Source organism: Dendrobates tinctorius, unplaced genomic scaffold (genome assembly GCF_039654945.1).
Source record: "Dendrobates tinctorius isolate UK_male_01 unplaced genomic scaffold, ASM3965494v1 ptg000029l, whole genome shotgun sequence".
NCBI classification, from domain to species: Eukaryota; Metazoa; Chordata; class Amphibia; order Anura; family Dendrobatidae; genus Dendrobates; species Dendrobates tinctorius.
This window is the reverse complement of record NW_027361697.1, coordinates 7410163-7425968: the sequence shown is the minus strand read 5'-3', so window position 1 is coordinate 7425968 and position 15806 is coordinate 7410163. Positions and strand designations below refer to the sequence as shown.

Below are 15806 nucleotides of genomic sequence, written 5' to 3'. Positions count from 1 at the left end.
GTTAGTCAAAAAATTAAAAATCTTATGATAATAGAACCACCGGCGGTCTTCTTACCAACGCGTTTCGACTTAAGAAGCCTGAATTAAGTCGAAACGTGTTGGTTAGTGTGACACTGGTGGTTCATAACATTTTTAATTTTTGACTAATAAAGTTTTTCTTGGATTTTACTACATTTGTCTCGCTGGATTGCAAACAATGGGATCAGTTCCTCTATCAGTTTCCAAATGACGTTTTAGTCAAAAACGAGATGGAAACTGCAACACAACGTTGGATTTATGTGCACGTGGGCAAACAGACTGAGCGTTATTATTATGCTCTGAGATCTCTCCAAACCTAACAGAACAATAAATGAAGGCTTAAAAGAACAATTGCACTCACTGCGACCTGGTCCTCACCAGTCCCAACTTGCAGCACCGCATACAGTCCTCTGTGCAGCTAGCTCTCACCGGTCTGTTCTTCCGTCACAGTGCTCATCTGCACCCTTAGCACTCACTAGGCTCAACATTATGTTATGGCTAGGCCTCGCATGGCATTGTGATGTGCATGAGGTCTAGTGATTTCCGGAATGTAGGGAAATGGAAGACGGGACTAGAAGGCACTAGTTGCGTAGATAACTGGGTGGGACATTGCATGGTGGAGCACGTGATGACTGGGGCAAAGTGAGTATAATTTTTTTCAACTCCTTTCCAGCTTTAAAACTCATTCAGCTAAATTTCAGCCTTTTGCTGTGTTTGAACAAAATCAAATTGCAAATAAATTCAGCTAGTGACAAATCTGAATATTTTGTAAAAATAGAAGCAAATTTGATTAGCCTGAAATTGATTCACTGTTCTCTAGTAGGTACCTTAAATGGGTTGTCCACTACTTGGACAACCTCTTCTAAACTTGATTGTTTGACCAGTGTAACTAAAAACACCTATTCTCACCACCCGTGCCAGCGCCATTCCAGCGGTATCGGCACTCGCTCATCCGGGGCTCACGTAAGGTGTTTACGTCACGTGAGCCCTGCACCCAATCGATGCCAGCTTCTCTCTCCTCACCTTTAGACTCTTTAGTAATTGTCTGGAAGTGAAACTGCAGCTCTCTTTTCCTGTTAATTACTTACGTGTCCAGGGGAGAGAAGCTGGCGGTGATTGGGAACAGTGCTCACAAGATGCAAACACCTCACGTGAGTCACGGAAGAAGAGGTGCCATCACTGCTGAGACAGTGCTGGCACAGGAGGTGAGTATACCATAAGTGATTTATTTTGACAGGGGGGGGCAAACACTCAGATCGAGAAGGTGTTTTTGTGGCGCCCCCAGGAGTATGGCCGCCACAGTGGCTTTGCCTTCCTCCCCTTCTGGCACTGCTACATCCCCGTGCCAACCACATCTACACTGCCCTGGGACTACAGCTTCACCTGTGGAGAGCTTTTACATCTTTGCTGCACCCTACCATCAGTCCCAGAGGATCTGCATGCAGTGTCGGCTTAACATCTCACTTGCCGAACACCACAGGTGGCGTCACAAACTATTCATTTAATACATTCCACCATTCAAACTTCCCCTATTAATTGGGCGCCCAGGGCCACGGACCGGGTCACCGCTGCCGTGACACATCCCGCCAACACCGGCCCGGTACCGAGTACCCCACAGCCCTGGGAGGGTGACCTATTTTCTAAGTACAACCCCTTTAAGTCAATGTCAGGCCTTTCAATGAGTCTGGCAACATGTATCACTTAGTCATTTTGCAAAGCTAGTTTTTAAGAGTTTAATATTAATTCATTATCTAGGTTGCAAGCTACTTCTGCAGTCAAGAATCAGTAGTTGAACTCCTAGTCAAGGAGCGCAGCACTCGCGACCTCTTTGCTATTGAGCTTGCAAGCACTTCTCTGAAGCTAGCACAGCTAGATGGCAGCATTGAAGAATCCACAGTTTTGATCAACCATACCACTGGTGTGAAATGCCAATCTCTAGGACCACACCTCCGATCCAGTAAGCAATAAAGCTGCGAGTCAGGGCCCGCTCCTGAAAATAGACATTTAAGGAGACCAGTTGAGTATGGAGTTTTATTAGCAATTTTCCATAACATTTCTCTCTCTTGAAGTAAGAAATGTTTTCTCCATGCCAGACACTCATCTACAGACAACTGCTTTGGGGCTTTTGCTTTCCATCAGTGCTGAGCATGGTTTTGGCTCTCCTTAAACGGGATGACTGGGCTCAACATAAATTATTAACATAAAATAAGAGCATAGAGTAATTGCAGATTCTCGAATCCGGACACCGTGCAGTATGCACAATGTCAAGATTTCTCCCTATATGCAGTGCTGGGAACTGAGGGAGGTCAACGTGACTGCAAGTGTGCAGCTGTTCTATTTAAAAAAGGAATTGAGAAGCTAATTGGCATTACTCTGCAAGTATGCAAATCACTTAACTGTCTGCTGGATGAAGAAGAGAATCCTGAGAGTGTGCACATTGCACACTGTCAGGAGTTCACACATTGCGCACACAGTGACTTCAGAAAATTATGTTGAGCTTAGAAAACCCCTTAATAAAGACTATTTGAGTACGGACTCTTATTGGCAATACTCCATGGTTAAAACATAAAACTTTCTCTCTCTGGTAAGGAGAGGAAGCTATGTTTCTTTCTTTATGGTTTTTCCAGTGGATGCAATCGGATATGACTTACTATTTACCACTGGAAGTGGAAAGAGACCATACGTGCAGCATCCGCTGCTTCAAGAAGAACTTCACTGACTCCCTAATTACTATGACGCACCTATAAAATAGCTAAAATGATATAAATGTAATTTGTATTTTAATAAAAGAAACAACGAATAGTTGAACAATGAGAGCTTCTTCATTCATCTCTGCGCTCTTTGTGTAACATGAATTCTAAGTTTCTTTCTTGCATTTTTTTGATAATTCTGTCTTCCTAATGGCGCCTACCAAGCTCCGAGTACAATACAAACATTTGCATCTGCTAACAGACACAACGCATTTATGAGACGGACGACTACTATGCCAGCACAATGCAAAAAGCAGATACAATGCAATGCAATACAATACAAAGAAAGTAGAGATGTATTGAAGCAAATCTGCAGAGGAAGAAGATTCTTTTCAGACATGCACTTGACTTCTCGTTTTCTTTTTTGTCTGGGGAACACTTCCAAAAATACCTTCCTCAAGTATAAACACCGGTAAACTTTGGAAGGAACACTTCAAGGGTTTCCTCTAGGGAAAGGTGTGAGAGAACAACGGGGAATACGTGATTGAAGAGAACCAAGTCTGAAGCGGTACATGTCATAGCAGCACATATTACCCCGGCTGTTATGTGTTAGCGATACCTCTAGAATGTAACCTTTCTTCTCCGGTGACAGCTAACTCCTCAGCATTAGAAAATAAACTAGTTTGGGGAATTTTCAGCCTTTAGACACTAATGCACCCAATTAATACAATAAGAATAGGGGAATCAATGAGTGGAACAAGCTGGCACAGGAAGTGGTGAGTTCTCCTTCAATGGAAGTCTTCAAACAGAGGCTAGACAGACATCTGTCAGACATGGTTTAACGAATCCTGGAGGTCATCCTAACATTCTAGGATTCTACGAACTCTAATCCTAAACTGACAAATACCTTTTTTGTAGTCACTATCATCCCCTGAACCTTGTCTATACCACCGATATAGTGTGACAATTCTAATATATGCTGAGCAGGAAACAGACAGCTCAAACTACATACAGATTAAACTAAAGTCAGCCAAACCTGACGATATGGGCTGGTCCAGATGACAGATGACAGTCCAACGTTTCTGGGAGCGGAGCCCTGGACAGGTGATTGTTAGGGGAGTTAAGGATCTGGCATGTCCGATTTCATACTGAAGATCCCTTTGTACTTCCCTCCTGTTTATGGGGCAGACTGTCAAGATAGCTACTGGTCAAAGTGTTGGCCCAGCTATATAAAGTGTATGGATGGCTTAACATCTCTTCTTAACATTTGCATAATGATGTTAATAGTATAACTGAGCCCGTTGTACATAAACTTTAGTTTAATGTTTATTTTATCTGACATATGCAAATTTAAATTATTACATTATTAACCAGGCTAAGACTGGCCCACAGCAGAACAGGAGAATTACCCGGTGGGCCCCTCCGCAGGAGTAAGACACCTATCCCCTAACATGAACAGTTTCGCTCAATACATTTGACTCACTATGTAGAGACAAAAGCATCATCTCATCACTCATTCAACAAGCTACCTAGTCAATGTTACTGTTTGGGCCCTTGTTACCCCAGACCAAAGCTATTGCCAATAAGTGTTTGAACATTTGTCAATGCTGACAATACAATCTGAATGACGCCAGTCCAGGGCTTGAGGGAGCAGAACGTCAAAGGGACCCTTGTCATGCAGTGCCCCGAAGGCAAGAAACCAAGTGCATTGGTTTTGGATAGTGAAAAGTTGTTTCAGGTGACTCAAAAAGGGTAAAAAAAAATAAAAAACATCATTTTACAACCCATCGAGAAAAGTCAACCAAACCCACTGATTTTGATCGCTTTTGGATTTCAGTTCTTACTCTCAGTGGAGATAAGTTACTCTTAGAGGTTTCTACAGTAGAAGCGGTTGACTTCCCTTTCCCTATGCAGAGCGCATGCACACTTGGCTGAGTTGAGGAAGAGAACAGGGTCTCTAGTGCTACCTTTTGGAGGTTGCAATCCTAAAAGTCAAAGAGGCTCCCTAAAGGGCCAATATTAATAGCCTCCAATTAGTGGCACCAGAGACCCTGTTATCTTCCCCTGTGAGACTTGTGAACTAGAGTGGAAGTCATTGAATAGAACAGAAATACTTCCTGGACCATATTTCGTGGTAAACTTTCAGAACGATTGCCCATTTCTCAAAAGAAAAAGTTCTAAAATGCAAAATAACATTGTCGTGTAAAAGAAACCGACACAGATATATAGAAATGAAAATATGACACCAATCCGCCATCCCTTATCTGTATCCCTACAGTTCTTATTTGTAAAATATCCTCCCGGTGTAAGTCTATGAGAGGCTCAATCTGCCCATGTCCTGGCTCTCATAGACTTACATTGAGTTGTGACTTCCAGCTCACCCAGCAAACACTGGAGCAATCCGGCATATCACTAATTGCAGAAGATGACCGGAGTGGCGCAGGTAGCTTACTTTAGAGACACCACTCCAGCGCTAAAATAACAAAAGTGCTGTAAAGAAAGAAGATAACTTACTGATCACTTTGGGTATAACCGGTGAGACAGGCCGTGATCCTGAGAATAGCATACGAAAACATGGATATTCTCAATCTCCGCTCCATTCATTGTTTATGAGACTGTCAAAGAAAGCTGAGCACAGTACTTAGTCAATGAACGGAGTGGAGATTGAGCATTCAAGATGGGGCTTGGAAAAACTTGGTTTTCAGGTTCCTGAGTCCTGATTTCAGGGGACCGTTGGCGGTTTCTGGGATTTTTTTTTCTGTAAATCTTGTTCTGCCTTGGTCCAAGACCTAAAATGTAGTGACTGTCATTTTGGACTGCTCTTTAGAAATAAATGTAGAACCAGTGCTTATAGTCTTATGGCAGACCCATCCAGTGCCTAGGCTGGTACCTTAAAGTTTTATTCTCATCCTGCTACCTTGTCTCTTCACTTACTTGTTGCTCACACCCAAGCATTCATCCTTTAGTGACAGTTCTGGTAAGTATCCTTTTGCTGAGCTTATCATGTTGCTCTAACACACTCAGGTCTGTCAGTGCTTGTTTTGAGGCCTATGCTGTTATCGCTATATCTGTATATAGGGATAACATTGCCTTTGAACAAGAGCATGGCTTTGGAAAGTAAGAGCGGTGATTATGAGAACTGCTCGGAAAGCTGCAACAGGTGGAAGCAAGGGCTTGTGATTTTGCAGGACTAATAACATCACCTCCAGATGAGAGGCGATAGGCAAGGGAAGGTGAGCAGCTAACTGCTGAATAGAAATGAATGAATTGAAGGTGGCTGGGATCTTAAGAGTTAACTCCTCAGCCCGAAATGTAGCTACTCTGCATATTCTGGTGGTCAATGTTCTTGGCAATGAGCTGTAAACTATGTAAGATAAAAGCTCTCATAGCTAGGAGAATGACTGCAGAAACAAAAAGCAACTCAGCATGTAAGGAAGTTTATAGTCGTCTAACTTTACCAATTTCTCAACATGAGCATACCCCTTGAAATATATACTACAATAATACTGTACATATTTACTGTACTGCTATAATACTGGAAATATTTGTGTTATTTTATGCAAAGTTCTATCATCTCCAGACTAAAAAATTAAATTTCTTTGCAGTCCCAATGAGTCATTTATTCCTAATCAATGGGATAACCTGCGGTGCATAAATCATTATGAGGCAGAGCACAGGTGTAGTAAGGGGCCAATTTGCCAAGAGTGATCTAAAGTTTTGGAAATATTCCCATCAAATTTGCTTATGAAAAGTAGAGGGGTCCACTTTTGAAAATTTGTCAGTTAAATATTTATATTTTGGCAACAGAAATGTTCCGGATTTTAGTAAGCATACGTAAACAGGACAGAATTTTATCTCCTGAAAGTAAGAAATGAAAGTTTTATTGAATGTTGGCAATTCTAAACACTATTTACCTGCGGATCTAGGAGTAATTTGCAGGTAAATAGAGAATAAATCCTGTAAAGCTGGTTTATTGGAGCAGCAACTAAAGGGAGAAAATAAAGTTTTCTTCTGCCTTTGCTTCCAGTCATTGGGGCAGTGCGAAGAGTCAGGGTCTCAGTACGCAGTGAGAACGCTGTAATCACTCCCCAGCACTTTAATTGCCCACTCTGCACACACACACTGCGCACACACTGCGCACACTCGCCGCATGGCAGGCTGTCAATCAAAGTGCTATGGAGTGATTACAGCTCACATTCACTGTATTGTGAGCCATGACTGGTGTACGAAAATTCAGTAATTTTCCATCCAGAAAAAATGGTCGATTTTTCATCCATTTTGTCATCCGTATGTTTTTTTACATCTGTCCGTTTGACATCTATGTTATCCAGGTATTTTTATATCAATAATTTCATAGACAATATGAAGCCAAATAGAGCTTTCTAATAATTACACTGGATTCCCTCCAATTAATAATCCAGTTCCTCTTAATAGTGGACCTAATCCCCAATTCTTCTCATAAATCACTGTTCCGCCAATGTCAAGCTGCCAGGCGGCTCGCTTCCCAATATAGCTCTCTTTACTAGAGTTGAGCGACTTTAGTCGGATCGGGTTTCATGAAACAAAATTCGTTTCAGATGAAACTGGTCCGATTAGAGCAAAAAAAGTCGGAGTTTCGTCCGAAACCCGACCCCAATGCAAGTCAATGGGAAATAAAAGTCGGCATTGAGTGGATGAATGTCATCCGCTCAATGGCGACTTTTATTTCCCATTGACTTGCATTGGGGTCGCTCAACTCTACTCTCTACCCATCTGCTCAATGCAGGCAGTGCCCCAGCAACTCCTTCCAATAGGGGGTCCTGCCTATTGAATAACATGTGAGCATGCGCACAAGGTACTCTACTTTTTTGGTGCCAAAGCCAGTGCTAATATCCTGGCTACTATTGATGAGCGTATGTGCTGGGATAAGGCGTTATCGGAGCATGCTCGGGTGCTAACAGAGTGTCTTCGGTGTGCTCGAATAACATGTTCAAGTCCCTGCGCCTCCATGTCTCACGCCTGTTTTACAGCCACAACGCATGCAGGGATTGCCTAACAAGCAGGTAATCAATCCCTCCATGTGTTCCGGGTGTGGAAGAGATGTGAGACATGCAGGCGAGGGGACTCGAACATATTATTTGAGCACGCCGAAGACACTCCGTTAGCACCCGAGCATGCTCAGATAATACCATATCCCAGCACGTTCGCTCACCATTACTGGCTACTTCTCCTCTTCACTCCAGCAGGTCGCTTCCCCACTACATCGATACACGTAAGTGAATGTGCTCTGTACTGGATCGTACGACAAAACCCTCCTACATATTAACAGTTTTATTGATTTGCAACCGAAATCTTGTGAACTTTTTTCCCATTGGATTCAAACTTTTTCTGAGCAACGACATTTCCTAATTTGCCTTAGAAGGATTTATGTTAGATGCTATATTGTTTTTTTCCAGGTCTACATTCCAAGCAATGAGCAATTATCCCTGACTGGCGCTCTCTTTGTTAAGGGATTATTATTACACAGTCATCATTGTTGGCGAGTCATCAAACCTGAGAAATTCCTGAGATTATTGCACTGAGACACCCAGGTGGTCTCCCCTACCTATTTCCAAATTAAACTAGGTACCCTAGGACAAAGGCTTGAAAATTAAATTCCTGATTTTCTAATAAAAAAAGACATCTTTAAGATGCTTAAGGTATTGTGTTTTACCATATACTGACGCCCCCATTGCAAACCGCCATAATGCCCCTTCTGGATGCCACAAATATCTAGGATAATATTGACATCGTATCACATGGTCGCACCGCTTATGTCTTCAGGGGGGTAACAGCCACAACCACAAGGTGCCTCTCCGTCAATCAATATGTAAAACAACATTTTTAAAATACAGCAGAAAACTGAAGTTCAAGGCACAGCTAATGCATCGCTATCCTTTAACTAAACAAATCAAGTTTTTCCGCCCTCATTCCTCAAATGCTAAAACTGTCTTTGATGCACACAACAGTCCCAGTTCATATGTTCTGTAACAGGTCATCCACTCTTTTTAAAAGGGCGATTCCTCTTCATCAGCATTCTGCCAGCACTATGGTTATTATGGGTACTTCTTTCCCCCACTTCCCAGCATGCACTGTGTCCATTGCTCAACCTGCTCTAAACTTAAAACCAGCATGCAGGCAGCATAATAGACAGGAGAACTGGGAGTGAGGCAAAGAGCAGCCTCCACTTCCTGCAATCTTTATCTTAGAGAAGGATTACACTTGGAAACAGGCGGTGGATGACGCATCCAACGGCATCTAGACCATGTCACCATCGCGCTCCTGTGCAGGCATACTTCTGTTTGCCCTGCCGATGGTAGAGGAAAGAACTGTAGTGCGCATGAGCCGACTTTACCGACGGGTCATCGGTGCTCTTTGACCTTTCCCAGCGCATGCGCAATGCAATGCTTTGCTCTGCCCTCGAAAGGCGAGAGAGAAGTGCACCTGTGCAGGACCGCCACTGGGACACTGTCTAGATGATGTAGGAAGATGACGTCATCCACCCAAAGCAGAGGAGGAGGATGGTACGAAGAGAGGAGGCGCCGGATCAAAACCAGAGATGTCCATCGGACCGGGCCACACCGTGTGTCAGTGTAATAAAAGCTCTTTTTGTGTGCCTTACAGAACGGATTATGCACAGACATATAGCATTCTAGAATGCTGTAACAGCGCTAAAAGATCCAGGCCGCACTTTATGTGGGGAAAATCTAGTGACAGGTTCCCTTTAAAAAATGTTTTTTTTTCATTAAAGAGGACTGTCTGACAGGTCCAATTACCGTACATATTGCTTTTCTTGGAGAGCCTCTTTTATGAAGATATCATTAATATTAACAATGTCATTTCTTTTAGCTTGTATGGTACGTGGATTAGTTTGTATGGGGTAAACAGTAACCGAGAAAGAAAATCATTCTTCACAGCAGCCATAAATAAAAAATGAGTGAAAACTACCCATCTGTAAATCCCTCCGGGCCACTTCTATGGCCTCCTAATAATGTCCTCCCAACATACAGTATTACATTGCACACAAAGGAAAATCATTTTTCCTTCTTCTTTTCTTCCCAATGACTTCAATGATGCTCCTTTCCCTTTAATACACATTGCTTCTGTATAATTAGGGGGTGTAGCAAATTAATTAATTTATTCTACTCATCCGCCGCCTAGAAGAAAGAGCCGCAGTTCTTCCTTTTTGGTAACGTTTGACTTGGGTGCGTTACTCGATCTGTTTATATTTTCTGATCACTTTTACTTGTCACATTGCTTTTTTATTGTTCCTAAGCCTTTGCCTTAATTGGCTTCAGGAGTTACCATGGTGAATCGTTAACAGTATTTGCCACTTTTAATTTCTCAAAGAAGTGGATTTCTTAGAAATGCTAATAGGATCTGCATAAATTTCATACTAAAGCGTGGCAGCCGAAGTACATTAATTCTCATTGATAAAAAGGAGAAAGGTATCAATTTGCTTTGAAAAGTAAGAAAAGGGGTCATATGGAAGAAACAAATGTATAAAACTAACTTGTGCGAGAAAATGAATAATATCACTGAGTCATTCTCCGTCGTTTCACACCGTGTCATTCTTATGTTTAATCTCTTATTTTTGTTATTCATTTCCTAATATATCTTCATAGTGGTCGGAGCGTCATTTTCCTGACTTAGGTCTTTAAATCTTCTGCATTACTAAAGAATTAAAGGGGTAGCATGGATATGTTCACACCAATGTGTTTTCTGTGTGTGCGCAGGGGACGGCAGACAATCAGTCGTAGCCTATATGCTTTTAGGCCATGTTCACACTTTCAATATTTGGTCAGTATTTTACATCAGTATTTGTAAGCCAAAGCCAGGAGCGGGTGATTAATGCAGAAGTGGATGGATGCAGACATGGATCTTATTATTTAGAGCTGATTTTTATGGTTCACTCCTTACTAAGTGAGTTTCGCTCAGAGGATCCTCTGGGGTGTGTCCTAAGGCTGATAATTACCCTCTCAGCCACATCCCATTGGTGAAGACAATAAAAAATCCCCATATGTCTGTATTCCTACGGTGCATTTTTTATTTAAAGGGTATATTCAGGGGAACAACATGGAATAAAATAAGAACAAAAACTGCCTTCTTTTGACCTGGCGACTTTTGATATGGTAAAGAAGCGCTCCTATCAACGTTTTTATCCACTTAATATATTGTAGTCATCATATTTTATGTCACTGTGTACTTACAGTTCCTTATTTTGCCCTTATACCCAGTTAATTCTTCTCTTTTCCATTAGGTCTATGACATCAGTGATTAAAAACTGACTAACTGAATCCTTTTAAGCTCTATGTAGAAACAGGAAGTCAATTTTCCCTGCATGAGTCATGATTAGAACTACAAAGTGTTTTCAGTGACGTTGAATTAGTGTTCTAATGATGACTCCTGCAGGAAAAAGAGACATCCTGTCTCTACCTAGCACTTAGAAGAAAGCAGATAGTTAGTTTTTAATCATGTGCTGTTATAGGCCTAATAGAAAAAGAGAATTAGCTGGATAGAAAGGTAAAATGGGCAATTGTAAATACACAGTGCTGTATAATATGTTGATTGCAATTTATTAAGAGGATAAAACTTTCATGGGAGGAGGAGGAGTAGCACTTCATTAAGTCCAATTTCAACAGTAACAAAACAGTCATCAGGGTGGACTGGTAATATTTTTGAAGAGATGAGACAATTGATCTGTAAAGAATAAAATGAATGATGGATTTCCTGAAATATGATGGATTTCTCTGGCAAATCTGAAATCATTGAGATTTGATTTAAATAAATCCAGCAAAATAGCTAATGTAGAAATCAATGTATGCCACCTATGACCCATCTTTCCATAACAGAAGTCTTTGAGCCTTGGAACATTTAAAGGGAACCTGTCATTAGATTCATGCAGCCCAAGCTACAGGCAGCATGGATTAGAGTCTGACTATTTTATTGCAGCCGTGTATGTTTTTCTTTGAAATGCTGTTGTGTCTCAGAGAAAACATATTTTGAAAAGCGAGTTGGGAAGTATGCGTCTAGGATGATTAGACTGAGGCAGGTCCTGGGGGATTTTTCCAGTCCCATTCCCTTTGGTCAGGTCCGAGTGCGATCCGACTACATATTGAATCACACCTGGAACAATGTTGGCCGTGCACATGTCCAGACAAAAAAAAAATTGCTCCATGTAGTTTGATCTGATATTTGGATTGCACTCGGCCATGCAAGTCAAGGAGTCCATGGAAAACATTGGACTGCACTCAGATGACATCTGCGTGCCGTCCGATTTCCACGTACTCACAGAATGGAGAAAAACTGGAAACATATTTTTTTCTGTATCTTCTCCTTATCTGAGAGAATTGTGTCACACTATGATCACACTCTGATCAAACTCTGATCAGAGTGTCATTTGCATAATCATCCCGATTCTCTCCGATGAGACAATATACGGGCGTCTGTACCTGTCCCTTGACTGACAGGTCTCTTTCTATGTGTGTGCATATTGGGAGAGTCCTTTCACTCAAGAGATGGGGTCACGGAGAAGCCACCAGGGTCCTGCCTCGTTGATTAGTCCTCGGCGACTTTTCAAGGAGTTTTCTTGGAAGAGCTTCAGAGTAAAACATACGTGATGACAATAACGCAGCCGGTGTCAGATTTGTGCTGTATGTAGCTCGGGCAGCTTGAGTCCGATGACAGGTTTCCTTTATTAAAGGTAAGCTCTGCTGTTTACCCATCCTTCACCTCCCGTCTGACTCATCCAGGCAATGATGAAACTCCTTTTTCGGGAGCAATGTCCTATTGTGCTTGAGCACAATGATGTAGTTAACCCTGTGCTCCGTGCTCCCTCTGTGTAACGTTTTCTTCTCTCTTTCTGCGCATAGGGTACCTGTAGTCTCTAGAGCACGAAGGGTTAAAGAGGAGCATGAATAATCTCTCTCAATGCCAATCAACACTATTGTAACTTCCATCTCTTGTCTTCTGTTTCCTGCAGAGAGATGTGTTCGGATGCTATTAAAGATGCTAGGATTAAGCTCCTGCTCGACCAGTGCCCACACGCTCACCGAGCCCGACCACTCCAGCACGCTGGGGTTAGCTACTTTGGATGCCGACACTCATAGATATGTCCTGGCACTGCCAGAGGTGGAGACTTGGCGGAAGCATCGATTGGGTTTAACCCAAGCTACTCACTCCTGCAACCTTTTGGAACCAGATACTATTTCCGAGACTTTGGTGTCACGCACCGCAAGCTACGATGCCTTGTACGACTTCCGCGCGCAGGAAGCGGAGACCAACTTTCCCTTTGAAGGGAGCAGTATGTTCGAGGTGGCCGCTGGAGGAGACTCTGAATTTCCATTGAGCCCTCATGTAATTAAGAGGAGAAGAGGAGGCCTGATAGAACAGAAGGATATAATAAAAGCTCACCAGGCACACAAGATGCAAAGCACGCCGCAAGCACGACGGAAAGAGTGGGAGTAAGTACTATTGTGTCTGGGGTGATGGAAGTGGAACCTAACAGTTATTCTTTAGAAATTATTATTATGCAATTCTTTCTTTATGGTGTTGTATTTTCCTGTACGTCTTAAATGGTTATTCCCAAGCTAGTAAGCTATCTCCTATCCCTAGGAATGGGGATAACTTACTGATTGCTGGGCTTCCCTTGAAGCCCCCTCTTGAAATGAAATGAAAGGAGGCGCATGCTTGACCTCTACTCCATTCATTGGGATTGCCGAAATAGCTGAAGGCCTTCCCTCCAGGTGTATGAATAAGGGACAACTTACAGTCTTCGGAATAACCCTTTAATTACCAAGCTGGTATCTGTTTTCAGAAATACCATACTTAATGGGTTATTCAGATTTTTTTTAAAATGCAAGACACCTGCAGGAAATATCCAATGTAAAACCAAAAATAACCAATATTTATTTTTCCCATTACTGTGATTCCAGACCTGATGCTCCGATGATCCACTGGTAGTGATGGCGCCGGTCACTGTTTACTCTTCTACAACGATAATTTCACGCACTTATACCTTGACCGCTGCAGACAGTCACTGACCTCAGTGGTCTTGTCCCATAAACATCAGTGATTGGCTGCAGTAGTCATGTCGTATTTAAGGAAAAAAACGGGAGACTGGTGAGACCACCAGAACATCAGCACTGGAGCTGTGGGATATTGGATGCAGATGATTTTTTTTTTTATATTACATATTTAGCTATTAGTCTTTTTTTTATTTTAAACCCAAGAGAACAAATTTAAATGAGTTGTTCCATCCAGGCTGCTGCTGTTGTTTGACTAGTTGTCTCTCATTATGCATTTTTCTTCTTTGGACTGATTTTGGACAACGACCTTCCATAAGAGACATTGCATTTACAGACTCCCGTGGCCGTGAGTGAACCCTAGGGTAACTTACAGAGATACTCTGTGCTCCCCCTAAGGTCCGTCATCATTACACAATTCTGTGAGACTCAATAAAAGTGCTGAGAAACTCTGCAAGACCCGAAATGATGGTGACATCACCATACCTGGGAATACTAATAGTAACTTTCAGGTTAAAGGGGTTGTCCACTACTTTATAACCTTGTACCATGTACGGTATGTTAGCAGTTAAAGACACTACTTTTTAATATGATGTGAGAAACTTCTATGTCCAAAACCTAGAAGAGAAGCAATTCACAGGGAACTGAAATATGCAACAAACGGATCCGATGTCGTGTTTTGCGTAAATTACATTACAAATGTGCCAAAAATGAGGATTGGTTATAAAATAAAATAACCACTAGAAAGTGTAACCCATAAAAATATTTAATTGTATTTAATAAATATTAAATTTTTTTTTTTACAGTGTATAAATGCTACTGGGCATTATACAAAGTGAGGGGACCAACATCATATATAATGTTCAATAGTGTTTTCAAGCCTAATCTAGCAAGTTATAGCCGGAAACCACATATCACAAATATCTAGGTATGGCATTTCCCATACATTAGAAGGCATAAATAGTTAAAACAAGCAAGGTAGCAACACTTACATGTATAAAAAGTGATGAGACAGGTCCCCACCACCCCAGTGCACGTTTCGTGTTAAAACTTCATCAGTATTAATTACAATAAAATATTTTTATGGGTTACACTTTCTAGTGGTTATTTTATTTTATAACCAATCCTTGTTTTTAAGTTCTTTTGAGTTAAATACCCATCTTATTTCATTGGGCCTATTGTGTGTTTAATATTTCAAAAATGCCAGTCTGTCTGTATTAGCACCTATAGGACAGGGTAATAAAGTAGTGGACAACTCTTTTAATACTGTCTCTTTATACTTCTATCAATATTGCCAATGTAAAGTTTTGCTGAGACACAATAATCCCTGCTATGTCATTTGGTCATTCAGGTGTGTTCTCCCTCCTCCCCCTACCATCCATATTCCAACAGGACCTGGACCTGACCATTCTTTGGCATCCTTCCCTAGCTAAAGACAGTAATTGCAGGCCTACCCTATAAAACGCTCGAGATATAGCGTAGGCCCGACATGAGCATGAAACTTTTTCAACATTGTTATTATTAAGGGTCGGTTGCATCTTCCATGTTCAGGAGCCTCCAGACATCCTGCTTTCTTGGGGGTGGTACACTTCTGGTTGATTGACAGTTGCTGGCCTGACCTGTGCGCTCCCGACCCAGCTATATGAGGGAGCTTTACCTATGCACCATTAGAAGTGAAGTGACACTGAAGCTGGCCAGAATTAGGAGCCAACTGTGTGGTCCTGAAATCCTGGCCAGCCTCCTTTCATAAATGACAAGCTAAAAAAAGAGCTTGTAAGCGCTGTGCATGTTCAGCCGCAACTGCTAAATAGGTGCTTGCCCCTTTAACAATGTGCAGCGTACAATAAAATAAAAATTTTTTACGTGAATCGTCTAAAATTTAAATAACAAGTTAATTGCAATGTTACTTCTTTCGGCAAAGACTTTTTAAATTTATCCATCTTAGAAGATGGGAATAACCCTTTAAGGTGTAACGATTGTATACGTTCAGGCAAATTTTCAGAATAAGATGTCATCAGTGTGTATATGAGGAATAACATTACTAGTGGCCATCACA

At 41.7% G+C, this 15806-nt stretch overlaps 1 protein-coding gene across 1 annotated transcript in view; it reads left to right on the top strand.

Annotated features, from left to right (window-relative positions):
- The window catches only part of CACNA1E (calcium voltage-gated channel subunit alpha1 E), an 817054-nt gene that overhangs the window by 167157 nt on the left and 634091 nt on the right, over nucleotides 1–15806 (top strand). The window contains exon 2 of the mRNA XM_073571345.1: nucleotides 12709–13189. Coding sequence (XP_073427446.1) covers nucleotides 12709–13189 — 481 coding nt within the window. The remainder of the gene's footprint in view (nucleotides 1–12708; nucleotides 13190–15806) is intronic.